The sequence below is a fragment of the Heterodontus francisci genome, chromosome 24 (genome assembly GCF_036365525.1).
Source record: "Heterodontus francisci isolate sHetFra1 chromosome 24, sHetFra1.hap1, whole genome shotgun sequence".
Classification (NCBI taxonomy): Eukaryota; Metazoa; Chordata; class Chondrichthyes; order Heterodontiformes; family Heterodontidae; genus Heterodontus; species Heterodontus francisci.
Window position 1 is genome coordinate 62,242,051 of NC_090394.1, and position 27,495 is coordinate 62,269,545.

Sequence of the window (27,495 nt, forward strand, 5' to 3'; positions counted from 1 at the left end):
TTGTTGTAAAAACCTATCTGGTTCACTAATGTCTTTTAGGGACGGAAATCTGCCATCCTTACCCGGTCTGGCCTATTTGTGATTCCAGACCGATAGCAATGTGGATGACTGCCCCCTGAAATGGTCTAGCAAGCTGCTCAGTTGTCGCAAATGTGGCTCACCACCACCTTCTCAAGGGCAATTACAGACAGGCAATAAATGCTGGCTTTGCCAGTGACGCCCACATTCTGTGAATGAAAACAAAGGTAGGACCCACTTGTCAAGCTACAACTAGAATTTAAAAAGCCTCCCCCTTGAACCAATGCTCATTAAATCATGCCCAATTACTGTCGATTGAGGAATTTCACTCTTACCTGTTCACCTTCCACTCCCATTATTTTTGGAATTGACGGGCCACACATGTCAACATCCAGAAGAGCAACCTGTTATCGGAAAAATATAAAGAATGAAAATTATGCACTTGTCAAGTCAGGGCATCTAAGAACTGTAATACTTGAACACAGAAATATAACAACAGGAGGAGACAATGCTAAGAGGATTAACAAGTCTACCATTTATCTTTTCCGGTCCACAATTCCTCCCTCCATTTATCTTTGCTGGAATAGTGTCTGTGTATTTGCCCAACTATTAAGACACAGCACAGGATATTTTGGTGAGGGTGCACTCCATTTTGTTACGAAAATTATGTGCAAATAAAGTATGGCGTTTATTAACAAAACGCAAAAAAAAAAATGCAGATACTGGAAACTAGAACAAAAAGTGCTGGAATACTCAGCAGGCCAATCTGCATTCTGTGGAGAGAACAGTTAAGTTAATGTTTTAAGTGTGGTCCCATCGTCAGAACTGCCCTTATTCAAACAGGGAATGCTGCAGTGAATTGATGCTCCAATGTACAAGTGTTATGGGCTGGCAGGACACAGGTCAGAGAGTTATCATTCTTGATTGTGCCAGAAGACAGAACAGAGTAAAAGTTAAGAGCTTGTCCCCTGGCTAGCAACCTACAGGCCACCTCGTTAAGGAGTGCTCCCGAGTACTTAAGATATGCAAAAATAAGCAACTTAACACTAAAATTTCTTCATAAACTTGATTTCCTCTCCCCCCACAACTATCTCAACTGTAGGACAAGTGATTACTTTGTCTGATTAAGCAATGCCAGTAATAATACCAGTGAAGTTTCCATCATTTTGTATGATGTCACGAAAACGTGCTTTATGTTGAATGATGATTTTTAATCCAGTTCAGGGTGGGAGCAGGAAACGGCACCGATACAGTCATCAATGTACCGGAAAAAGAGGGCATTAGTAGGACTGGGACAAAGAATGTTCGACATATCCCACAAAAAGACAGGCATAACTAGGACCCATGCAGGTACTCATAGCAACACCTTTTACTTGAAAGAAGTGAGTATTGAAGGAGAAGTTGTTCAAGTGAGAACAAGTTCAGCCAGGCAGAGGAGGGTGGTGGTGGATGGGGACTGGTTGGGCCTCTGTTCAAGGAAGTGGAGAGTCCTCAAACCGTCCTGGTGGGGGATGGATGTGTAGAGAGATTGGATGTCCATGGTGAAGAGGAGGCGGTTAGGACCAGGAAACTGGAAATTGTCAAAATGACGTAAGGCGTCAGAAGAGTCACGGATGTAGGTGGGAAGAGACTGGACCAGTGGAGAAAAGATAGAGTCAAGATTGGACGGCGCAGTGGTTAGCACCGCAGCCTCACAGCTCCAGGGACCCGGGTTCGATTCTGGGTACTGCCTGTGTGGAGTTTGCAAGTTCTCCCTGTGACTGCGTGGGTTTTCGCCGGGTGCTCCGGTTTCCTCCCACAGCCAAAGACTTGCAGGTGATAGGTAAACTGGCCATTGTAAATTGCCCCTAGTGTAGGTAGGTGGTAGGGAATATGGGATTACTGTAGGGTTAGTATAAATGGGTGGTTGTTGGTCGGCACAGACTCGGTGGGCCGAAGGGCCTGTTTCAGTGCTGTATTTCTAAGGAAAAATGCTGCAAAACTAAGGAATCCACCGGATGGAAACCCGAATTGAACTTTTAAAAAAAGAGACTAATGGTGACTCAATGCTTGCAGCTAAAGATGGCTACCCCGTATCACTGTAGCTTCCACATTTCAATACACTGAGATGGAGACAGCATGTCTACATGGACCCATTAAAAACAATGACCTGGGGAATCTGAATGAACCACATATCCTATGTGTAAGTAAAACCCTATATGTTTGGGCCGTTTAAAATAACTTGCCTTTCATTGCAGCAGCTTTTTCGGGAGCAGAGAGTGCGAGCGAGTGAACAGCTGGGAAGGTCAGTTTAAAGTAAATTAAAGGAAAAAGGAAGCACACATAAGGTCTAGGCGGCTGAAGAAAGACGAAGCTTTGAAAGAATATCGGGATTGTGGGCGCAATCTGAAACGAGGAATTAAGAGGGCTAAAAGGGGTCATGAAATATCTTTAGCAAACAGGGTTAAGGAAAATCCCAAAGCCTTTTATTCATATATAAGGAGCAAGAGGGTAACTAGAGAAAGGATTGGCCCACTCAAGGACAAAGGAGGAAAGTTATGCGTGGAGTCAGAGAAAATGGGTGAGATTCTAAACGAGTACTTTGCATCGGTATTCACCGAGGAGAGGGACATGACGGATGTTGAGGTTAGGGACAGATGTTTGATTACTCTAGGTCAAGTCGGCATAAGGAGGGAGGAAGTGTTGGGTATTCTAAAAGGCATTAAGGTGGACAAGTCCCCAGGTCCGGATGGGATCTATCCCAGGTTACTGTGGGAAGCGAGAGAGGAAATAGTTGGGGCCTTAACAGATATCTTTGCAACATCCTTAAACACGGGTGAGGTCCCGGAGGACTGGAGAATTGCTAATGTTGTCCCCTTGCTTAAGAAGGGTAGCAGGGAAAATCCAGGTAATTATAGACCGGTGAGCCTGATGTCAGTGGTAGGGAAGCTGCTGGAGAAGATACTGAGGGATAGGATCTATTCCCATCTGGAAGAAAATGGGCTTATCAGTGATAGGCAACATGGTTTTGTGCAGGGAAGGTCATGTCTTACCAACTTAATAGAATTCTTTGAGGAAGTGACAAAGTTGATTGATGAGGGAAGGGCTGTAGATGTCATATACATGGACTTCATTAAGGCGTTTGATAAGGTTCCCCATGGTAGGCTGATGGAGAAAGTGAAGGCGCATGGGGTCCAAGGTGTACTAGCTAGATGGATAAAGAACTGGCTGGGCAACAGGAGACAGAGAGTAGCAGTGGAAGGGAGTTTCTCAAAATGGAGACGTGTGACCAGTGGTGTTCCACAGGGATCCGTGCTGGGACCACTGTTGTTTGTGTTATACATAAATGATTTGGAGGAAAGTATAGGTGGTCTGATTAGCAAGTTTGCAGACGACACTAAGATTGGAGGAGTAGCAGATACTGAAGGGGACTGTCAGAGAATACAGCAGAATATAGATAGACTGGAGAGTTGGGCAGAGAAATGGCAGATGGAGTTCAATCAGGGCAAATGCGAGGTGATGCATTTTGGAAGATTCAATTCAAGAGTGAACTATACAGTAAATGGAAAAGTCCTGGGGAAAATTGATGTACAGAGAGATTTGGGTGTTCAGGTCCATTGTTCCCTGAAGGTGGCAACGCAGGTCAATAGAGTGGTCAAGAAGGCATACGGCATGCTTTCCTTCATCGGACGGGGTATTGAGTACAAGAGTTGGCAGGTCATGTTACAGTTGTATAGGACTTTGGTTTGGCCACATTTGGAATACTGCGTGCAGTTCTGGTCGCCACATTACCAAAAGGATGTGGATGCTTTGGAGAGGGTGCAGAGGAGGTTCACCAGGATGTTGCCTGGTATGGAGGGCGCTAGCTATGAAGAGAGGATAAGTAGATTAGAATTATTTTCATTAGAAAGACGGAGGTTGAGGGGGGACCTGATTGAGGTGTACAAAATCATGAGAGGTATAGACAGGGTGGATAGCAAGAAGCTTTTTCCCAGAGTGGGGGATTCAATTACAAGGGGACACGAGTTCAAAGTGAAAGGGGAAAAGTTTAGGGGGGGATATGCGTGGAAAGTTCTTTACGCATAGGGTGGTGGGTGCATGGAACGCATTTCCAGCGGAGGTGGTAGACGCGGGCATGATAGCGTCTTTTAAGATGTATCTAGACAGATACATGAATGGGCAGGAAGCAAAGAGATACAGACCCTTAGAAAATAGGCGACAGGTTTAGATAGAGGATTTGGATCGGCGTAGGCTTGGAGGGGCGAAGGGCCTGTTCCTGTGCTGTAATTTTCTTTGTTCTCTTTGTTTTTTTTTGTCCTGTTCCTATTAGCAAGGCATCAAGGCCATTGCATAAAGTATTCAACTGGTAGAGACAAACCACTCAACCTAATCAACTGAACAATGGGACCCTAGCTATGAGATGGGGATTCCTAAACATGGACTAATTAAGTTGCAAGAGGGAATACACTAGTAATGACTATGCTTGAATCACTGGGTGATAGTCATGTGACAGGCCCATCTTTTGTGTACTAAAGCTGGTATTTTCTCTGCATTAGGTGGACAAGCACCTAGACGCTGACGAGAGAAGACCCGAGTAGGATCCCTCCTTCCTCTCTCTCTCCCATGACCACCCAGGGATGCCCCTACTGCAGTCAGAGATTCCTTGAAGGAAATCAACCCAGGAGAAAAGCCAAATCAGCCTTCCACATCTTCAGATTGGAAGCCTCAGGACCACCAACGGAAAGCTGCATGACCACCAAATTCAGCCTGAAGTCAGCCTACTCATCAACCTCCATACACTATATACCCCCTTTATTTCTCTGGGCTCTAATTTGCCAATCAGTAATCCATTTATGTGCTTATCTGAACTTGTCTGCGCATGAGAGAAAGAGAGAGAGACAGAGAGAGAGAGAAAGTTAGAGCGTATGTTATTATTTTACTTAGGTTGGTTTAACTACCATAGTCTTCTTTTGTTAAACTCAAGAAAACCTGTCCGATTGGTTCTTTTTATGATCACAGCATGTAAACAGTTAAACACTCACTAAATTGGCAAGTGTATGCATTTCAAAAAAGAATTAAAACTGTTGCAGTCAAACAAGGAGGAAAAAGAGGGGAAACCATTTGACCCCTCCTCACCCGACTGTAACAATGACTTTAAATGATGATGAAAAAAATCTATCCTTCTGCTCCAAGCCTCCAAGTTTTTAATCAGAGTGAAACAGTACAGCAGATGGTGCTGGCTACTTCAAGACGACACAGGACATTTTACTTAAAGCAACTTGAATCAGGAATTTGGAGTCCAGAATCATAAAATGGCTTGTTTTCATTTATAAATATTTATACACAGAACATTGTACAAACAAACTCCAGTCATTGTCAAACTAGGCGTCAATCACTAGCACAAAGCACTAGTTTACCACATAATCCTGTGAGATCATACAGAACATTACTTCAAGGCTGTTTAGTTACGCGCCAAAGAAAGCCATATGTTTAAAAAGGGAAGTTCCAGAACAATTCCTGAAGATAACTTTTTAAAATTCATTCACAGGATGTGGACGTTGCTGGCTAGGCCAACGTTTATTGCCCATCCCTAACTGAGTGGCTTACTAGGCCGTTTCAAAGGGCAGTTAGTCAACCACACTGCTGTAGTTTTGGAGTCACATGTAGGACAGGTCAGGAAAGGACAGCAGATTTCCTTCCCTAAAGGACATTAGTAAACCATATGGGTTTTTACAACAATCTGGTAGTTTCATGGTCACCATTATGGATGCTAGCTTTTTATTTCAGATTTATACAATTAATTAGATTTAAATTCCCTAGCTGCCATGGTGGGATTTGAACCCATGTCTCTGGATCATCAGTCCAGGCCTCTGCATCACTAGTCCAGTAACATAGCCACTATGCTTATCCTTCCCTATACTGGAGGTCAATTTCAGGACTACCAAATGTGCCCACTGTACATTTATCAACTCTTACTTTCTTGATTCCCGCCTGTCACAGCTCCAGAACTCAGTGAAGAACAGCAGCTGCTGATCATATTCCCAAAATTAATTTCAATACGATTGCACCAGGAAAAGCACACACTTCCTTCCCAATCCCATTAGTAAGCAGACTCCCGTAGTTCTTAGCTCAATAACAGTCGGATAGGGCACGACAGCTTTGAATATCAAGAAGTCACTGACCAGAAAGGCCCCAGATGTGCTTGGGACAGTGGTAGGGATTGAAAAGTTAGCCATGGGGGAAGGGGGCAGGAGGTAAGGAAATCAGCCAGGGTTTCTGCTCTTATTCACTGCTAGAAACTGTGGGCATGTGTGCAATGGGGAGGAAAGTTAGCTGAACAACCTGCCAGCACTCATTATCAAGGATCAGACATGTGGATTGGGAACTTGGGCGAGGGATGCAAACAAGAGAAAGGCTCACAAAATGTTCCCGCGACTTGAAGCAGTTCAGCCTGTACAAGGTTTTAGATGTTTCCATAGCCACAGGTTTTTGTTTTCTGGGATAATGTTTCTATCCAGAAGAGGTTCCTCTGGTTAAAAGGAGTCTTCTTTCCTACAGCTCATTTGTCAGAATAAAAATCACTAATGTACAAAGTGAGCCCAACGCTTACAAATAAAGATCTGACACACCCATCTGCAGCCTAATCCCATTTACGTGGCACTGCATGATAGTAAGAGTCCCAGAGTCAGAAAGGCAACACAAGTGAATTAAGGGTGTGTCACAAGGATTTGAGACACAAAGATATTCTGCTTTGAAAAATTCCATGCCAATTTAAAAGGAGAAGAAAATTTTTAACAGGCAGCACTTTCTAAAGAAATACTTCCCTCTTTCAGGCTTCAGTGATTCATCGTTTTGCTAAAGATGTAACTATTATGAGAAATTTTCTGTAACAGCTTCACGCACCCTTCCAGGACTGGTCAAGTGACAGTGATAGCAGTCAGCTGACACAGCCACAAACTACATCAGTAAGTGCTTCAGTGAAGTAATGGGGAAATTCATGATCTGTTTATTTCCTGCTTACCAACATAAAGTTAACAGACATGAGCAAGCTTACTGAATACTGGGTTGAAACAAAATGTTCTCTAAATTTTATAACATATTTGCTCCCTTCCAAAGTAGTAATAATTTGAGATGTTGGGTGACCGGAGACAGGTCTATTAGGGGTCCTTTACCTTATGGACATGGATTCAAATCCAGATTAGAAGGACAGAATCAAAATTACTTGGCAGTCGTCAGGCACACTATTAGACTGAGCGATTTTCTGAGGCACATGCTCCACATATAAATTCACCCATAATCAGACTTGAAGCTGGAGACCTCGCTCAGAGGTACCACGAGAACAGTCAAGGTGGAACATCTAAAATTCAAGTGCCATTGGGGTGCTAATCTGAAGGACACTTGCTGCAGCAGTGTTTCACCTGCATTTAATGCAAAGAGTGAGGGCAGTTTTGTACAAACACAAGACATATTGGAACCTACTGGATCAGAGTGGAGGTGGTTTATGTGGAGGATAAATGATGGCATGGCACTGCAGAACTTACTATCCCTACAGTGCAACGGTGAATCCACTTCGAAAGTACTTCATTGGCTGTAAAGCATTTTGGGACGGCTCTCAACCAGAGTACAGCAGGGAGCTGCCAATACAATTCAGGGTTTAACTGAATGAGAGTCTCCACTGAATCACTCACTCTCCATGATGATAACCAGATGCCACTGGCACCCAACCTATCGTCCTGGTTGCAGGAATTGTGTGGCTAGGGAGAGGATAACTCACTTTATTATAACTTACTCATATGGTCCATACTACTCAGTGCATTCCTCATAAACCACCCAATATATTTCCTTTGTAAGCACCGCTATGCAGTGCTTACTGAAATACAAGGCTATATTTCCTCTCCAGGCACCGAAGAATGATGCTTTTTGGATGGGAACAAAAGATGGCAATTTACCTTCTTCAAACCCAATTTAAACACAATTGTTTACTAGGACTGGGCTGGATCTTTTTCCCAGAAACTCCACCCACCATTTTTCTCAACTTGAAATCTGTAACAATCTCAAAAGAAGCTTGATCACTGAAGTATGAGAAATGTTGTTGTGAAGTCCAAGTCAGTACTTGTGTAAATACATGCTTGGGCAGGTACTAGCTGCTGCACACTATGCTGCATTTCATCTGTACAGTAGGTTCATTTGACAGCTACATGTATATATAATAGGTTTTGAAAATCTATGTAAAGACAGTCTACGGAGTTTCCCGTCACTTTGTTTGAATTCTAAATCACTATTTAAACAAAGTCAGCCCTTAAATTAGGTTTAAAGAAAGAGTTTATGTAGTTAGCTGACATGTCAAATATCCCCCACCAGGATGGTTTAAGGGCTCTCCGCTTCTTCCTTGAACAGAGGCCCAACCAGTCCCCATCCACCACCACCCTCCTCCGCCTGGCTGAACCTGTTCTCACATTGAACAACTTCTCCTTCAACTCCACTCACTTCCTTCAAGTAAAAGGTGTTGCTATGGGTACCCGCATGGGTCTTAGTTATGCCTGTCTTTTTGTGGGATATGTCGAGCATTCTTTGTTCCAGTCCTACTCAGGCCCCTCCCCCAACTCTTTTTCCAGTACATTGATGACTGTATCGGTGCCGTTTCCCGCTCCCGCCCCGAACTGGAAAACTTTACTTCCAATTTCCACCCTTCTCTCACCTTTACATGGTCCATTTCTGACACTTCCCTTCCTCGACTTCTCTGTCTCCATCTCTGGGTATAGGTTATCTACTAATATCCATTATAAGCCCACTGACTCCCACAGCTACCTCGACCACACTTCTTCACACCCTGCCTCCTGTAAGGACTCTATTCCATTCTCCCAGTTTCTCCGTCTCCGACGCATCTGCTCTGATGATGCTACCTTCCATGACGGTACTTCTGATATGACTTCCTTTTTCCTCAACCGAGGATTCCGCCCCACTGTTGTTGACAGGGCCCTCAACCGTGTCCGGCCCATTTCCCGCACCTCTACCCTCATTCCTTCCCCTCCCTCCCAGAACCGCGACAGGGTTTCCCCTTGTCCTCACTTTCCACCCCATCAGCCTCCATATCCAAAGGATCATCCTCCGCCATTTCCGCCACCTCCAGAGTGATGCCACTACCAAACGTATCTTCCCCTCCCCTCCTGTCAGCATTCCGAAGGGATCGTTCCCTCCGCCACACCCTGGTCCACTGCTCCATTACCCCCACCACCTCGTCCCCTTCCCATGGCACCTTCCCCTGCAATTGCAGGAGGTGTAATACCTGCCCATTTACCTCCTCTCTCCTCACTATCCCAGGCCCCAAACACTCCTTTCAGGTGAAGCAGCGATTTACTTGTACTTCTTTCAATGTAGTATACTGCATTCGCTGCTCACAATGTAGTCTCCTCTACATTGGGGAGACCAAACGCAGACTGGGTGACCGCTTTGCGGAACACCTCCGCTCAGTCCGCAAGCAGGACCCTGAGCTTCCGGTTGCTTGCCATTTCAACACTCCCCCCTGCTCACATCTCTATCCTGGGCTTGCTGCAGTGTTCTAGTGAACATCAATGCAAGCTCTAGGAACAGCATCTCATTTACCGATTAGGCACACTACAGCCTGCTGGACTGAACATTGAGTTCAACAATTTCAGAGCATGACGGGCCCCCTATTTTACTTTTATTTTTAATTATTTTTTCTTTTTTACATTTTTTTTTCATGTTTATTTCATTTCATCTTAGTTTGTTCAGTTTGCTTACCCACTGTTTTTTTTCATGTTTGCACTTGCTGCTGTTCAATCTTCAGTCTGTTAACACCCTATCTGGACTAATGCTTTGTCTTTCAACACACCATTAACATATTGTTTGCCTTTGCTCCATGACCTTTTGGTCAGCTATGTGACCTTGTCCAATCTACACCTTCTCCTTTGTTATCTCCTGCCCCACCCCTGCTTCACTTGCTTTTAACCTTTGACATTTCTAATATTTGCCAGTTCTGAAGAAGGGTCACTGACCCGAAACGTTAACTCTGCTTCTCTTTCCACAGATGCTGCCAGACCTGATGAGTATTTCCAGCATTTCTTGTTTTTATTTCAGATTTCCAGTATCCGTAGTATTTAGCTTTTATGTCAAATATCTAGTTTGCCAGTCAACATTTGTTTTGCTGTAAGAGCACCAGTTCTTGTATTTCAAACATCACACTTTCAGCTGTTTCAAACTGTAAGAGATGGCAGGATTTGTGTGCGAGCCTCCAGCAGAAATCTGTTCACATTTCCTCATATTAAGGCAAAAATAAAAAAAAAAATAAAAACTGGATGGCTGTAGTTACAATGCAATAATCAGAACCTGGGCTCAGATTCAAAAGCAATTAGTATTCTGGGCAGAAATGAGAACCTCACAATCCATTTGCCAAGTGTGAGAAGCAGGCAAAATTATTTTCCCCATTTTATTTCCCTTAATTATATTTGGATCAGAAGTTGACTTTTACATTTCAAACCTGCCTCTGAATTTTACTTAAAAGGACATAACCTTTCCAGTATAGATCTTCCGATGTTTATAAACAACTTACCCATGACCAATCTCTCTGTTTAAAATTTGAACTAGATATACAACCTCTACAAGTGCAGAAAAGAACGCTCACTGGTTACAGTCAACAACAGGTCTACAATAATGAAAACAAGTATCTCGCTCACTACATAGAATGTACGGTACAGAAACAGGCCATTCAGCCCAACCAGTCCATGCTGGTGTTCATGCTCCACTCCAGCCTCCTCCCATCCTGCCTCATCTAACTCTACCAGCATAACTATCAATTTCATTCTGCCTATGTGTTTATCTGGCCTTCCTTCAAATGCATCTAAACTATTCACTTCAACCACTCCCTGTGGTAGCGAGTTCCACGTTCTCACCAATCTCTGAATGTAGAAGTTTCTTCTGAATTCCATTTTTGATTTATGGTAACTATATTATATCGAGGGTCTCTAATTTTCCTCGACGCCACAAGTGGAAACACTTTCTCTTCATCTATTCTGTCAAGAATATCCAACATTTTAAAGACCTCTATCAGGTCTCAACCTTCTATTTTCAAGAGAAAAGACACCCAGTCTATTCATCCTTTCCTGGTAGGAATAATCTCGCAGTTCTGGTAGCAATTAGAAAGGCAAAACAAAATCAAATAAGTGTCACACTTATGTGACAAAATCATGCTTGTAGTGCACACTTGCACCACTAGATGGAATATCCAAAGCTCCAGAATCGACAGGTCCTACCTTACCTACAGCATCACAAATGCACTCCAATTCATAGTCCTGATGAGCAAAGATGTGGGAAATCTATTCAGTCTCAAAAAGAAAAACAATAACAGAGGCAGTTCCTGCGAATGATGATACTTGTTTGTGTTTTCTTGCATGCTTTAATATCCTCCAGCGTAGGGATGTGACTGCAGAGTTTTACTGAGATAGCAACTGCAAATAGGTTGGGCCGTAAACGCTAGTGAGGCCTAGACACTCGATTTTATATCAAAATATAATGTTTATATTAATTTTTATCAGGATAAGTAAAACAAAAAAATGTGTATTTCAGCAATACTTCAACTTACTGCTTCTGGAACAGTCACTTGTAGTCTCTCTATGCAGCTGGTCCATAAATTAACCAATGCACTCAGCAATTATACTGGAGTCTGAACTGGTGTTTATCAAGTGAGAGACCTGCACCAGGCCAGAAAGTAACAATCTGAACAAACTCACACTAACTTGCAAACATGCGTCCCTGTACATTTTAAACAATGTATTATAAAAAGAAAAAAACATTAACCTTCAAGCTTTTGGTTTTATTGCTATTGCAGTCCTTAAAGGGTTAACATTGACCTCTATTTTGAAATCAAATCCCATGAAAGTAGTTATTACTAAACTGGATGTTATTCTCATCGCTCTCTTTCATTTAAATTGGTCAGGTGTAAATACAAGCACTTTACAGAATGGTGGCTTTGTGGTTCCCTTTTCAATTAAGGCTGAGAGCTTGGTCAATATCTCATAGATACTAATATTACTAATTATGTTCATTGTTACTGAACAACTGCCTTTAAAGCAACAGTTCACCGGTGCTGTGAACTTGTCACTGAATTGTCATTCAGTAGAATAGCATGATTTAAATGCCATCATCTTCAACAGTGATTATCCCACACAAATGCTCAAGTTGTAACCTGACACTGCTTTGCACAGCACAGTACAGTACAAAACCAAGCATTATTCAAGGATAACATGCCAAAAAATAGACTTCCTCCTCAGAAAACATCAAAGGTCATTCTGAAATGTACTGACTGCTCAAACGCACATACCAGAATTTGATAAAGTAACTTGTTTTGCTCACAGTATTACAAACACACATAGAAAGTAGCTGATTTGAAACAGCTATTTTACTGCTGCAGATGGCAGATGAATTGAACAGATATTTTGCATTGGTCTTCACTATTGTGGATACAAGTAACATCTAAAGTCGGGAAATGGAAGGGAGGGAGGAACTCAAGAAAATTACAATCACCAGGGAAGTGGTGCTGATCAAATTGTTGGAGCTGCGGGCTGACAAGTCCCCGGGTCCTGATGGACTTCATCCTAGGGTGTTAAAAGAAGTGGCTAGTGAGATAGTTGATGCGTTAGTTTTAATTTTCCAAAATTCCCTAGATTCGGGGAAGGTTCTGTTAGATTGAAAAATAGCGAATCTAACTCCTTTATTCAAAAAGCGAGGGAGACAAAAAGCAGGAAACTACAGGCCTGTTAGCTTAATATCTGTCTTAGGGAAAATGTTAGAAGCTATTATTAAAGACGTTATAGCAGGGCATTTAGAAAAATTCAAGGTAATCAGGCAGAGTCAAAATGGTTTTGTGAAAGGGAAATCATGTTTAACTAATTTATTGGAACTCTTTGAGGGAGTTACATGTGCTGTGGATAAAGGGGAACTGGTGGATGTATTGTACTTAGATTTCCAGAAGGCATTTGATAAGGTGCCACATCAAAGGTTATTGCAGAAAATAAAAGCTCATGGTGTGGGGGTAACATATTGGCATGGATAGAAGATTGGTTAGCTAACAGGAAACAGAGAGTAGGCATAAATGGGCCATTTTCTGCTTGGCAAAATGTAACAAGTGGTGTGCCACAGTGCTGGGGCCTCAACCTTTTACAACTTATATAAATGACTTGGATAAAGGGACCATAGGTATGGTTGCTAAATTTGCTGATGACACAAAGATAGGTAGGAAAGTAACTTGTGAAGAGGACATAAGGGGGCTACAAAGGGATATAGATAGGTTAAGTGAGTGGCAAAGACCTGGCAAATGGAGAAAATGTGAAACTGTCCACTTTGGCAGGAAGAATAAAAAAAGCATATTATCAAAATGGTGAGAGATTGCAGAGCTTCGGGATGCAGAGGGATCTGGGTGTCCGAGTGCATGAATCGCAAAAGGTTAGTATGCAGGTACAGCACGCAATTAGGAAAGCTAATAGAATGTTATCGTTTATCGCGAGGGGAATTGAATACAAAAGTAGGGAGGTTATACTTCAGCTATACAGGACATTGGTGAGACCACATCTGGCGTACTGTGTCCAGTACTGGTCTCCTTATTTAAGGAAGGATGTAAATGCATTGGTGGCAGAACAGAGAAGGTTTACTAGACTAATACCTGGAATGGGTGGGTTGTCTTACGAGGAAAGATTGGACAGGCTAGGCTTGTATCTGTTGGAATTTAGAAGGGTAAAAGGTGACTTGATTGAAACATATAAAGATCCTGAGGGGTCTTGACAGGGTGGATGTGAAAAGGATGTTTCCCCTTGTGGGAGAATCTAGAACTAGGGGTCCCTGTTTAAAAATAAGAGGTCGCCCATTTAAGACAGAGATGTGGAGAAATTTTTTCTCTCAGAGGATTGAGAGTCTTTGGAACACTCTTCCTCAAAAGCAGGTGGAAGCAGAGTCTTTGAATATTTTTAAGGCAGAGGTAGATAGATTCTTGATAAGCAAGGGGGTGGAAGGTTATTGGGGGTAGGTGGAAATGTGGACTAATCAGTTCAGCCATGAACTTCTTGAATGGCGGAGCAGGCTCGAAGGGCCGAGTGGCCTACTCCTGCTGTTATTTATATGTATGTTCATATGTTTTCCTAGAGTTAGTGATCCCTTAAAAAACAGCAAGAAACCCTTGTTCAAATACACCAAGAAATATTTAATATATGCATGACAATATACAACATAATTTCTATCCATGAATGAGTTTGCCTAATAACTACAATGTTGGATAGAGGTTGCTTCACCCCTCCTTATCTGTAATGTCATCCAGCCCTAGAAACCTCCAAGATTTTTGCACTCCTCCAATTCTAGACTCTTGTGCACCCCTAATTTTCAACACTTCACCATTGGCAGCCATGCCTTTAGCTGCCAAGGAGCTAAGCGCAGGAATTCCCTTCCTAAACTTCTCTACCTCTCTCTCTCTCCCTTTAAGACATTCATTAAAACCTACCTCTTTGACAAGCTTTTGATCACCTACCCTAATATCACAGTTGCTGGTTGCAGGTTCCAGTTAAACGACATTAGGCAAATCATTATTAAAATACTGAAGTTTGATATAAATTTTAATGTCAAACAGGATCCATATTGATGCAGATTGCAGGATGTTTCAGTGATATTAGTTTTTCTTTCATAGTACCTCCCACATGTTGTAATTTTGTGGCATCAACTACATGAAAAAAGAGCACGTCTCCGGGAGATCACCTCTTCACACGTTATAAATGTATAAATATCAAATAATCAATATCATTCTGATTTAGATTCATTAATAGACAGAGTTTCTGCAAAAATAATTTCATCATTTTGTTACCAACTCATTTTCTCCTCCCTCAAAGCTACACCTGAAAAATTAGTGTAAGGGTGTCAGGCAATGAGCATTTTTACCATCCTAAATTCAAAGTATGAACAGGGGAGTGCCTGAGGCACTTACATTTATTTGCTAATTGGTTAACTAACCCTTAGCACAGCAAAGAACTCCTAGTGTGTTTCAGAACTACATGAATGTTGTGAAGATTCTAATAAGCTTTGCAATGGTATTTCACTGCCATTGAAACATATTCTGTGCCTTTTTAAATTGTCATGTCTATATATATTTTTGGGGGTTGGGTTTACTTCATCTGGTTAATGTTACTGTATTTGTGTGATTGCCAGACTTTCGTCCAAGTCCACAGATACTCTGACCCAACAACTTGATCAAAGGTATTTTTGTAACTACGTACTCTGGCTGCGAATGTTTCATCGACACACAAAGAAAGCAATTTTCCCTGATTGTTTTATTTATCACATTAGGATGCATACTGAGGTAAAATTCCAATCTACAATAGAATGGTAAGCGTTCAGAGTACCACAACTTCAACTCTGAGCGAGAGAAGGGTATTGTGAAGCTTCTGGCGGAGCGGGGTATCTTGGACAGAAACCTCTTGATTTCCACGTTAGTACATGTGCGTGTGCGGTTGCGGGAAGTTGCTGCCTGATTTACACTTTAATAAGACGAACTCTAGTCTCTTATACCAGAAAAAATAGCTAATTTTTCAAAAACAAAATCAAGCCTGTGTGTCAAGTTGGGTAGTTGTTTACGTGCAACAGACTTGATAAGGGAAATGCACAGCCTTACAGCTTCAGGGATTCTAGAGAGCCCTTTCATTTCAGGAAAGGTTATGTAGTACTTGTGCAGAACAAATCGGAACTGCATTATTGGAAACTCCCATGGAGTGCCCATAATTACTATATCTCAACCATATCATCATAGAGGAGCAATAGAAGTCAGGTACTGACAGAGGATGGATCACTACAGACTATCATCTTCCTGGAAGACATAACAATGGAGAATTTTGAAACTGGGGTAAAGTAACTCTAAACAAATCTATGGTCCTTCAGATACTGTCTGAGATAACACATCGCAAAGAGAAGCTGAATTAGTAAATCTATACCACACTAGAACCAAAAGACGTTGAATATTTCGCAATTCCAGATTCTGTACCAAGATGTTTCCTCTGAGATCTATGCATAATTAATTTGCTTCTGCATGTTTGATCTAATGAGGAATCCATTCAGGTGTATTCCAACAAAAAGCCTGTAAAAATGCCCAAAGATCATCCATTGAACAATTCAATTTAAACAAAAATATAAATGACTCAGTAAACTCCATTTCTTTTTTCCAGATCCGTGGCTTTATCTCTTTAATGCGCTAGGTGACATTTAGTATTGTTGATGACTGCTGCTGTTTAACAAATGCACACTTGATTCAAATAGAATTCTAAATCAAGCATTGAAATACAATTGAGTAAAGTATCTCCATTCATTCCCATTATTACAAATTATTTAACCACAAATTACCATTCTAACAAAACACCTCCGTACTATACATCTTCTTAATCCATTCCAAATTTCACCCAGGGCAGCAAAAGGTTCTGGAAGTCTCACTATGTTTGTGCCAACTATCCAATTTCAATTAACTGTTTTTGCTTCTGCAGGCTTACTGAATTCGACTAACGATTTGAAAATGATCTATTTTGAACTGAATTTAGAGAAACTCTAAATGCCTGATCTAAACATCTTGGCAAACTAATGATAGGTTATCAGGATTCAATAGCGTTCAAAAGGTCCCAGCAAGAAAGCTTACCCTGAACTTGGGGTGAGGCACACATCTGGAACTGCATCAAAGAAGTGCTGACGGGATTAACTTCCTCCTGCACACTACAATCTATTTTAATACATACAGGAATAGTCTCTCTTTATTAAGCACTATATTCTTTATTAAATCTTCTTCCAACTGTCCATTATAACCATTGTCCAGTAACACCATCTTGCATTACACATCTTGTCCACATCAGGTAGCTACTTAACCAAGACAGCAATAAATGGAAGATTGAAAAGGACAACAGTATTGGTTTAAAAAAAGGGGAGCAAATCTATATACGTAATAATTAAACCGCAGTAAAACTGATCAAAGCTTGGAAATCGTTTTCCTCAATACGTTTTCAGAAATGCAAAAATGTACAATAGGACAAGTCTATTCTACATCACTGATTCACTTCTACATTCAAGGACTCCCTGCAAAACTATTATAAAGTCCAAATTTTAACATTTTTAATTTGCAGCTGATTTTAAAGTTTACCATAGTGCAGGATATATGGCAAGGTTACATATATGCGATGTTCCCATTTTAATTTATGATTAGCTTAAATGCAAAACTATTTTAAGAATATCTTCACCACCACTCACTGCATTTTTTGGTAGGTTTTCAACGCTGAATTTAGAATCAAAATCTGGCAGCAGAGAAGGAAGCCATTCAGCCCATCATGCTAAATCTTTGAAAGAGCTCTCCAATTAGTCCCACTGCCCTGCTGTTTCCCCCATAGCCCTGCAAATTTCTCTTTTTCAAGTATCCAATTCCCTTTTGAAAGTTGCTATTGAATCTGCTTCCACCACCTTTTCAAGAAGAGCAGCCTGTAACACAGTCTCTCAACTTTGATAAACTGATATCCTAAAGCATCAAGTGCCAATGGAAGCTGTTTACCAGTCCAGACAAGTTACTGCAGCAAGCCAACCAAGACAGGGAATGTGCAGATTCAGACAATGGTGCTGCTCGTTAGACTAACAAAGATATCTAGGAATAAAAACAAGAAATGCTGGAACCACTCAGCAGGTCTGGCAGCATCTGTGAAAAGAGAAGCAGAGTTAACGTTTCGGGTCAGTGACCCTTCTTCGGAACTCAAGATATATAGGAAGCCTTGTTCTTAGCAATGGATAGGAAGAGAAATCCTTCTATTTAAAAACTTATGTGGGGAAAATGTCATAATACAATCACCCCACAGGAAGGAGCTAAAACAAGCTTTCATGATTCTCTATGATTGTGTTGTCAATATTGGCTGATACCTTGGCCTAGAAACTCCCAATAGAGACAGTGTTAAGTCACTTTGCTGTTGATCTTCGGTTTCTAGCTCTAATAGCCTAGGTCACCTTGGCCACATGAAAGTAAAATGGCTACTAACTGTCAGGAAGGCCCATGTCTCACTGAATCTTACCATCTGTTGCCAGTACAAATCCGGCCACCAAAATGCCTCACTAGCAGCAAAACGATCTCGAGATATTTCTAGAACACTTCCTCTGGACATGATACAATCACAGAATTTGACAGCAGGGTTCCATTCGGCCCATCATGCCTGTGCTCGCTTTCTAAAAGAGCTATCTAATTAGTCCCACTCCCCTGCTCTTTCCCCATAGACCAGTATTTTTTTCTCAAGTATTTATCCAACTTCCTTTTGAAAGTTACTATTGAATCTGCTTCTACCAACCTGTCAGGCTGTGCATTCCAGATCAGCATAACTCGGTGTAAAACAAATTCTCAGCTCTTTTGCCTATCACCTTAAATCTGTCTCCTCTGGTAATCGATTAACTTTTTGCCCCTGGAAACAGCTTCTCCTCATTCACTATCAAAACCCTTTTATAATTTTGAACACCTCTGGTAAATCTCATCTTAACCTTCTCTAAAAAGAACAATCACTGCTTCTCTAGTCTCTCCGCATAACTGAAGTCTCTCATCCCTGGTGCCATTCTAGTAAAACGCCTCTGCACCCTCTCCAAGGCCTTGATATGCTTAGCAACATCAACCTTGTACCACCAACATATGGTCATACCACAAGTCATTCTATTGCACTAGACAATTACATTGTAAATGCAGTAGCCAATTTAATGTGGCCGCTTCACACACATACAACTACTTAGGATGCATTTTTCCGTTGGTTCAGAGGGAAAGATGGCAGCCATGATTGCAGTGCCAAATTGGGAGATTTGCATTCTTAACTGCTCTCCCAACACCTGGCTTGTAAGCTATCTGGCCTTAAGTTCAAACAACCCAACATCTGGCACCAACAAAGCAGGCACATTGACTAAAAGCCTGGTATCAACTTGGTTCAGTTGGTAGCCCTTCTCACCTCTCGAGTCCAAATGATATGGGTTCAGGCCTCAATTTCAGCATATAATCTAGGCTGACATGAAAATGCAATAATACAAAAGCATAATACTGCGGATGCTGGAAATCTGAAACAGAAAATGCTCAGCAGGCCAGTCAGCATCTGTGGAGAGAGAAACAGAGCTAACATTTCAGCTCTGTGTACTGAGCAAGTGCTACATTGTCAGATGTGCTAACTTTTAGATGAGACAGTAACTGAACTCCTGGGAGCTCTGAGGTGCACTGGTTAATGCTCATCCCACAAGTAACTCTACTAAAAAAAAATCATCTCGATATTAATTCATTTGTTGTGTGGAAATTGGCTTCCACTTTTGCCAATATAACTACAGTGACTGCACTTTAAAAATAATCTTGGAAAGCAGATTGGGACATCCAGTTGCACTATAAAAGGTGCTATGCAAATGCAAGTTCTTGTTCTATCTTTCCACGATCCAAGTGGTAATATGGGTCCCAGCAAGGCCTGTATAAAGATGGGAACAAGGTATGAACATTGGTGCTTGACAAAATCAGAACCATATAAACTGAATATAATTCCGGTAGCCAAGTCACAAAGACTCTGTCCATTTTGGAGGTGGGAGCAATTACATTACATGCATATATTATATATATATATTTATATGGAGTAAAATGCCAGTTTTCAATGAAAAATGCAAGATTCTGAAAATTGGGCTGGTCACATTATAGATGCAACTAAGTTAATATTTCACATAAAGATTGCATCCAACACTGAAAGGAATGTTGGCGGTAATTAAACTCAGTGACAGTCCCCACAGCCTGACTGTGCCCAGATTCCCAGAATAAACTCCCCTGTGCCAATCGCATGAAATACAGTGCGAATGTAGCAAAATATATGAATTGCATAATCAAGCAGATTTGCAGAATGTAATCCCCAAAAAATTGAGCTCAGATACAACACAGAACTAACTGAAAATGAACTTAATGCCTTGACATTTTCTTTTAAATAAAAAGGGTTTAAAAATATAGAACGCTTATAATTAATCAATAATGTGAATTGATACTTTGATGTCCCTACTATTTAGTTCATATCAATATATCAGTAGCACTATTTTAAACAGGTCATTGCATTGATATGGAAATAATGAAAATTATGAATAATGTCCCTCAGGTAAAATTGGTAGCACAAAGTATCATACTGGAATAGATTTGCATGGACTGGTTAAAACATGGAGATTACAGTAGTTTTCTTCCAATTTATTTCCAGTTTGATTTCTAATTAAAAGCTTTTTGAATTCCTAGCATTACAACACAATTACATTATTTCAGTTGTATACACTGGGCATCATTTGTAACTTAATCTATTTGGCCCACTAACTCCCAGAGCTACCTTAATTACAGTTCCTCCCATCCCATTTCCGGCAAGGACTTGATTCCATTCTCCCCAGTTTCTCCATCTCCATTGCAACTGTTCTGATGATGCCATCTTCCACAACAGTGCTTCCGAAAACACAGAATAGGAATAAATGGGTCATTTTCGGATTGGCAGGCTATGACTGGTGGGACCCCAGCTATTCACAATCTATATCAATGATATGGATGTGGGGATTAAATGTAATACTCCCAAGTTTGCAGATGACACAGAACTAGGTGGAAGTGTGAGTTGTGGGGAGGATGCAAAGACGCTTCAAGGGGATTTGGAGAGGCTACGCAAATGGGCAAAAATCTGGCAGCTGGAATACAGTATGTAGAAATGTGAGGTTATCCACTTTGGTAGGAAAACAGAAATACAGAGTATTTCTTAAATGGTAAGGGGCAGGTAAGTGTTGAATTTCAGTGGGATTTGGGTGTCCTTGATCATGAGTCACTGAAAGGTAACAGCAGGTACAGCAAGCAATTAAAAAGGCAAATGGTATGTTGGCCTTCATTACAAGAGGTTGGAGTATGGCAGTAAAGATGCCATACTGCAATTACATAGAGCCTTGGCGAGACCACATCTGGAGTATTGTGTGCAGTTTCGGTCTCCTTACTTGCCACAGAGGGAGTGGAATGAAGATTCACCAAACTAATTCCTGAGATGAAGAGATTTTCTTATGAGGAAAGATTAAACAGGCGGGGACTTTATTCTCTGCAATTTAGAAGAACGAGAGGTGATCTAATTCAAACGTACAAAATTCTTGCAGTGCTCGACAGGGTTGATGCAGGAAGGATGTTTCCCTTGGATGGGGAGTCCAGAACCAGGGGACACAGTCTCAGAATAAGGGGCAGGCCATTTGGGACTGAGATGAGGAGGAATTTCTTCACTCAGAGGGTGGTGAATCTTTGGAATTCTCTGCCCAAGAGGGCTGTGGAAGTTCAGTCACTGAGTATGTTTGAGACGGAGATCGATAGATTTCTACATATGAATAACATCAAGGGTTACTGAGATATTGCAGGAAAGTGATGTTGAAGTAGATGATCAGCCATGATCTCACTGAATGGTGGAGTGGGCTCAAAGGGCTGAATGGCCTACTCCTACTTCTTATGTTCTTATTTTTCTTTACAGCATCTGTTGGTAATGGTTCTGCTGTTGCTATTTACAGCTCCTCTAGACCCATCTTTTGTTTTTTTACATGTCCCACTACCATCTCCTTTTGCTTTGCACCATCATCCCTCTTGTCATTTAATCACTGCCTTCTACCCTATCACAGACATTCCCATTTGCTTTTGCCTCCCTACCCCCATTTTCAGTGCCTCTATACTTGCTGAAAACCTATTCCATCTCTAACTTTGCCCAGTTCGGACAAAAGGACATCAACCTGAAATGTTAACTCTTTCTCTCTCCCCAGATGCTGTCTGACCTGCTGAGTATTTACAGCATTTTCTGCTTTTATTTCATACTTTCAGCATTCACAGTGTTTTGCTATGGTGTCTTAAGTACAAGAGGGAGTGTGTGTCTGACTGGACTTTCACTTCTAGAATTTGGTCCCAAATCCATTTTAAACACAAGCTGAAAGGGTCACTTGCTGCTGACTGTAATGGTCTTGCATAAAAGGATGCTCAAACAAGCTAAATCCAATTCCAATCCACACAATAACATTTACCACAATTTAATACAAATCTCAGATGCCATGAGGTTCAGTGCAGGAAGCAGAGACATTATTCAGCACTTGCTACCAGAAAAGTAAGAAATTCCACAATTTATAACTGTGAATTCCAAAATGCACACAGGACGAAGATATAGAAATAACATTTTTCAACCCACAGAACTCTGATCAAAAAAAAACATAATTCCAAATTACTTATCATTTTGGCTTGCAAAATATCGTTGCTGGTCTGGTTTGTGGCTTGAAAACTACGTGTATAGTCAAAGTATCTCTAACCATGATAAAAGCAAAATACTGCGGATGCTGGAAATCTGAAATAAAAACAAGAAATGCTGGAACCACTCAGCAGGTCTGGCAGCATCTGTGGAAAGAGAAGCAGAGTTAATGTTTCGGGTCAGTGACCCTTCTTCGGAAGAAGGGTCACTGACCCGAAATGTTAACTCTGCTTCTCTTTCCACAGATGCTGCCAGACCTGCTGAGTGGTTCCAGCATTTCTTGTTTTTATCTCTGACCATGGATATTTTTAATGCAGATCATCCTCTCCTTCCCTGTTGCTAAGTAAATTACAACTCAATTTGAGTCATCGAAATAACATGTAGCAACAGATTCAAACCACTTTGTATTTGACTGCATGGAAACTAACTTGAGCTTCCTCTTAACCAGGCACATGGCTGAGTCCAATGTGTCCTCATTTTCCTATGCAGATACAAATTAATTTTAGTATTGCTGGAGCCAAGAAGTGAGATTGCAATTTTGGTATACATTTTTAAATGATTTAATGTATGACTGAAATTCTATTTGTTTTAAAGTCTATCTTCTTAAAGGGACTATCTAGCACTCAATACACTTGTAACTCAGTTGGCCCCACCTGCCGCCTAATCAGATCAGATCAAACAACAGACACGAAGTCTGTGTCTGCAACTCTACCGCACAAACAGACAGCAGCAGGTTTGCAGTTGTGATCATTTGAAGCCTCTCCATTTCCTATTGTTAAGGTGTAGATTACTGTTGCAGCATCCCAATAACCACAGTTCAAGCATTAGGTATGACAACTAAAGAATACCATTCCTTTAATTCACGGTCTCAAATAATTGCTTCCAATAATGAAATACAAAAACATTCACAATTGGAAATCGTGTCTTGGAGTTAAATTATGTTTGTGAAACTGTATTTAGATTACCTTTTTTAGGGATTTTGTTTACTAGATTATGCTGAACTCTAAGAACAGTATCATTGAGAAAGGTACCCACAGTTTAACAAAAAAGGGACCTTAAATTTAATCAAACATAACATTCCACAGTCTAAAATGAACTTAGCCATTGTTTTAGTAGTGTAAAAATCAGAAGTTGTTAGAGGCTCCTGAATGGTTATTCTCTGTAAATAGTACAAACCCTGTTTGTAACACGGGGCTAGATTGTTTCCAGAAAGACAGATAATCAAAACTCATTTACTGATAAAACATGAAAGATGTGCAGTAGAAAGTGGAAAGGGTCTTTTGATGCTCAAAGGGTCAACCGTACCTTCCTCTCTATGATCTGCAAATGGCGAGGGAAGGGCAGTAGTTTGGGAACATGACATCAGAATTGTCAAAGCCGTATCCACGAATGTTAACTGTGGTAATTGAAATGTATAATCTGAATTTTTGCACCTTCCTCTCCAACTTGTGTCACCTTGACAATACTCCCAATGACTCCATGGAATTATTTTGTTTTTAATTGTTTTAATTTCCCCTTATAACTCCGTTTATTTTTCATTCCAGTTTGGTCCATTTACATGCTACACAATGCCCCAAAATAAGAAGGCAACTCATTGACCTTCTCCCGGACCTCAATCAATGAGCTGCTGGAATTGCAGGACAGTGGCTAGAATCACTTCATAAGCAATTTTCTGATGTTACAGGGCAACATCTGAACGTAGGAGATGTGCCTCGTTGGACATTCAGAACCAGTGTACATTTCTGTTTGGCTCGAGTTCAATTTGAATTTCTTATCTGTGGAGTGACTTTTAAGGAGTTACAAATGAAAAGCAGCTTTATAGTCTCCAGGAATTATAAACAGACAACACAAAGGAGTTTTACAATTGAAAATCTGCACCCTGCAACACACAAACAAACACATACACACACGCATGTATGCACGCCAATCACAAATTATCAGCCCATAAATTACTGCAGCAGCACACCTTGAGGCGAATGCAGTGAGCTGAACTTTTTTTTTTAACCTCACCCTTCAGATTCTATTAGTTTTTGAAATTGTCTGGAATTTACTGCCCGGATCAGTGGTGGAGGCAAAAACCTTCAATTCTTTTAAAAGGTACATGATATGCACCTGAAGTGCTGAAAACCTGCAAGGCTGCAGAAGAGGGGTTGGAACGTGGGATTAGATTGAGCGACTTGTTTTTTCAACCGGCACAGACACAATGGGCTGAATGGCCTCCTTCTGTGCCGTAATTTTTCTATGGTTCTATTGAAGACTTGTACTCCAGAACTAGTCGCATCACTATCTACGCTGTTCCAGTAGAGAGGCAAAACTGGCATATACGTGACAAAGTGGAAAATTGTCCAGATACGTCCTGTCCATAAAAGGCAGGACAAATCCAATCCAGCCAATTATTGGACCAGCAGTCTCCTCTCAATCATCGAAGTGATGGAAGGTGTTGTCCACAGTTATCAAGCGGCATTTACTCACCGACGCTCCAGCCAATTATTGGACCAGCAGTCTCCTCTCAATCATCGAAGTGATGGAAGGTGTTGTCCACAGTTATCAAGCGGCATTTACTCACCGACGCTCAATTTGGGTTTTGCCAAGACCACTAGGCTCCAGGCCTCATTGCATTGTCAGGCAAACCCTATCTGCCAAGACTGAGGCACACATTATTTCGCCACATGAACATTACAACGTTAAAAGATGGCAATCTCTGTCTGGGAGGACATTTGCATAACACAAAACAATGTGGAAACAAAGGGAGCCAGTCCCTGTTTCTCCAATACACAGAAGTAGTCAAACCAGTTCTAGTCACATGTCTAGCTGGCTGGAGCTTTTGGATTTGAACTTCCAACAAAGGATGTTGAAGAGACTGTTCCATATAAGGAACTAGTCACATAACTAACCTGCGGGGCAACCTGGAAGTCTTTTTGAATTTGAACTCCCAAAGTAATTTGAACTCAGAGACAAAGGCATGTGCTCATGAAGTAAAACACCTCTCCTGGAACTGAAGCAAGAATTACAGCCTCTCCTGTCAGCCTGCTTCATCTCTTCCCAAGGAACTGACTCTTGTGAAGACCCGTGAAAAGAAAAGAGAGAAAGATTTCCTATGTGAACAAGGTTTAAGACTAATACTGGGCCCCAACGATCCGCAAGACCATATCTTCAATCAAGGACTACAACAAGCTCGAGAAATAGTAACAAGATATTGCCTCAAACAGTTCTACTTTTCTTCTGTTCTTTTCTATTCCTAGCTGCATGTTTATATCGCGTGTGCATGCTAGCGTGAGCGTGTCGTATATCCGTAGGCGTAAGCCGTATTAGAGGTTAAGTTTTAAGGTTTTAACAAAATTTCCTCTTTCTGCTTTAAACCAAAGAAAGCCTGTGTGTGCTCAGTTCTTTGCCTGATAATTGAAAACTGTGAACAAGAATTCACACAAACAGGAGCTCAAAACACAGTGCGTTTTAAAATTAAACCCTGTTACAATAAGACCAGGTAAAGACAGCAAAAGACCCCTAGACATTGCTCACCTGGTCGTAACATCATCCTTTGTCCAAACATGGACAAAAGAGCTGAATTCCAGAGGTGAGGTGACAATGGCTGCCCTTGACACCAAGACAACATTTGACCGAATGTGGCATCAATGGGGCCCAGGTAAAACTGGAGTCAATGGGAATCAGGAGGAAAACTCTCTGCTGGTTGGAGCCATACCTAGCACAAAAAAAAGGTGGTTGTGGTTGTTGGAGGCCAATCATCACACCCCATGACATCACTGCAGGATTCCTCAGGATAGTGTTATAGGCCCAACCATCTTCAGCTGCTTCATCAATGACCCTCCCTCCATCATAATTGCACAATTTTCAGTACCGTTCGCAACTCCTCAAATCATGAAGAGTCCGTACACGCATGCAGCAAGACCAGGACAACATTCAGGCTTAGGTTGATAAGTGGCAAGTAACATTTATGCCACACAAGTGTCAGGCAATGAACATCTCCAACAGGAGAAAGTATAACCCAGAGTTGTCCAATATGTGACCCACGGGCCAAAATCTAGCTCACCAAAGGTTTCCATCTGGCCCGCAGATGTAAACTATGCCTGGCCATTTCTCCTTCTCGCTGCGTGGTTTCTGCCTGCAACCATTTTCTTTTCCCTTTCCTTGAATCGGAATTTCAAACTTGGCTCGCTTTGGTTGCAAGCACCAGCTAAGGCAGCCACTCCGGGTCAAACCCAGCGCTGACGGAATGTTGGGCAGCTACAAGTTTGTCAGGATCCCACTCTCACACAACATGGCTGCGACCAGCGGAGAGGCCGCATTCACAGTCTGCTTCTATTATGCGCATTTATGGTGAGTGTGGGGACCGTGGAGGAGACAGACAGACAGACGGGATTGTTGGGGGGGGAGAGACAGACAGATGGGGGGGGGGGGGGGGTGCAGAGACAGACAGAAGTGGGGGGAGAGAGACAGACAGTGTGTGTCATCAGAAGGGGAAATTGTAGGTCATAGTGTTCCTATGACAATGCTGCTCTTGTCCTTTCTGGTGGTAGGAATTGTGAGGAGATGAGGTGTGGCTGAAGATTTTAGTGCTGTCAATGTCCTGGGGCTGTTGGAGTAATTGGTGATTTGTTACAGTATATTGTATAGAATCATAGAAAATTTAAGGCACAAAAAGAGGCCACTTGGCCCATCATGAGAGACAACCGAAAAACAATCCACCCATTCTAATTCCACCTTCCAGCATTTGGTCCGTAGCCCTGCAGATTATGGCACTTGAGGTGCATATCCAGACTCCTTTTGAATAGGTTAAAGGTTTCTGCCTCAACTACCCTTTCAGGCAGTGAATTCCAGACCCCCATCACCCTCGGGGTGAAAAAGATTTTCCTCATCTCCCCTCTTATTTGTCTACCAATCACTTTAAATCTATGCCCCCTCATCACTGACCTCTCTGTTTTCCTGACACCCTTCACCTCCACTCTATCCAGGGCCCTCAAAATTTTGTACATTTCAATCAGATCTTCCCTCAGCCTTCTCTGTTCCAAGGAGAACAACCTCAGCCTATCCAATCTTTCCAGTCCTGACAACACCCTCGTAAATCTCCTCTGTACCTTCTCTAGTGCAATTACATCCTTTCTGTAATGAGGTGACCAAAACTGCACTGAGTACTCAAGTTGTGGCCTAAGCAATGATTTATACAGTTCCAGCGTAACCTCCCTGCTCTTATATTCTATAC

General features: G+C 41.6%; 1 protein-coding gene across 1 annotated transcript in view; it reads right to left on the reverse strand.

The window, feature by feature from the left end:
• The window catches only part of nubp1 (nucleotide binding protein 1 (MinD homolog, E. coli)), a 70,796-nt gene that overhangs the window by 25,377 nt on the left and 17,924 nt on the right, over positions 1 to 27,495 (reverse strand). The window contains exon 4 of the mRNA XM_068056390.1: positions 354 to 422. Coding sequence (XP_067912491.1) covers positions 354 to 422 — 69 coding nt within the window. The remainder of the gene's footprint in view (positions 1 to 353; positions 423 to 27,495) is intronic.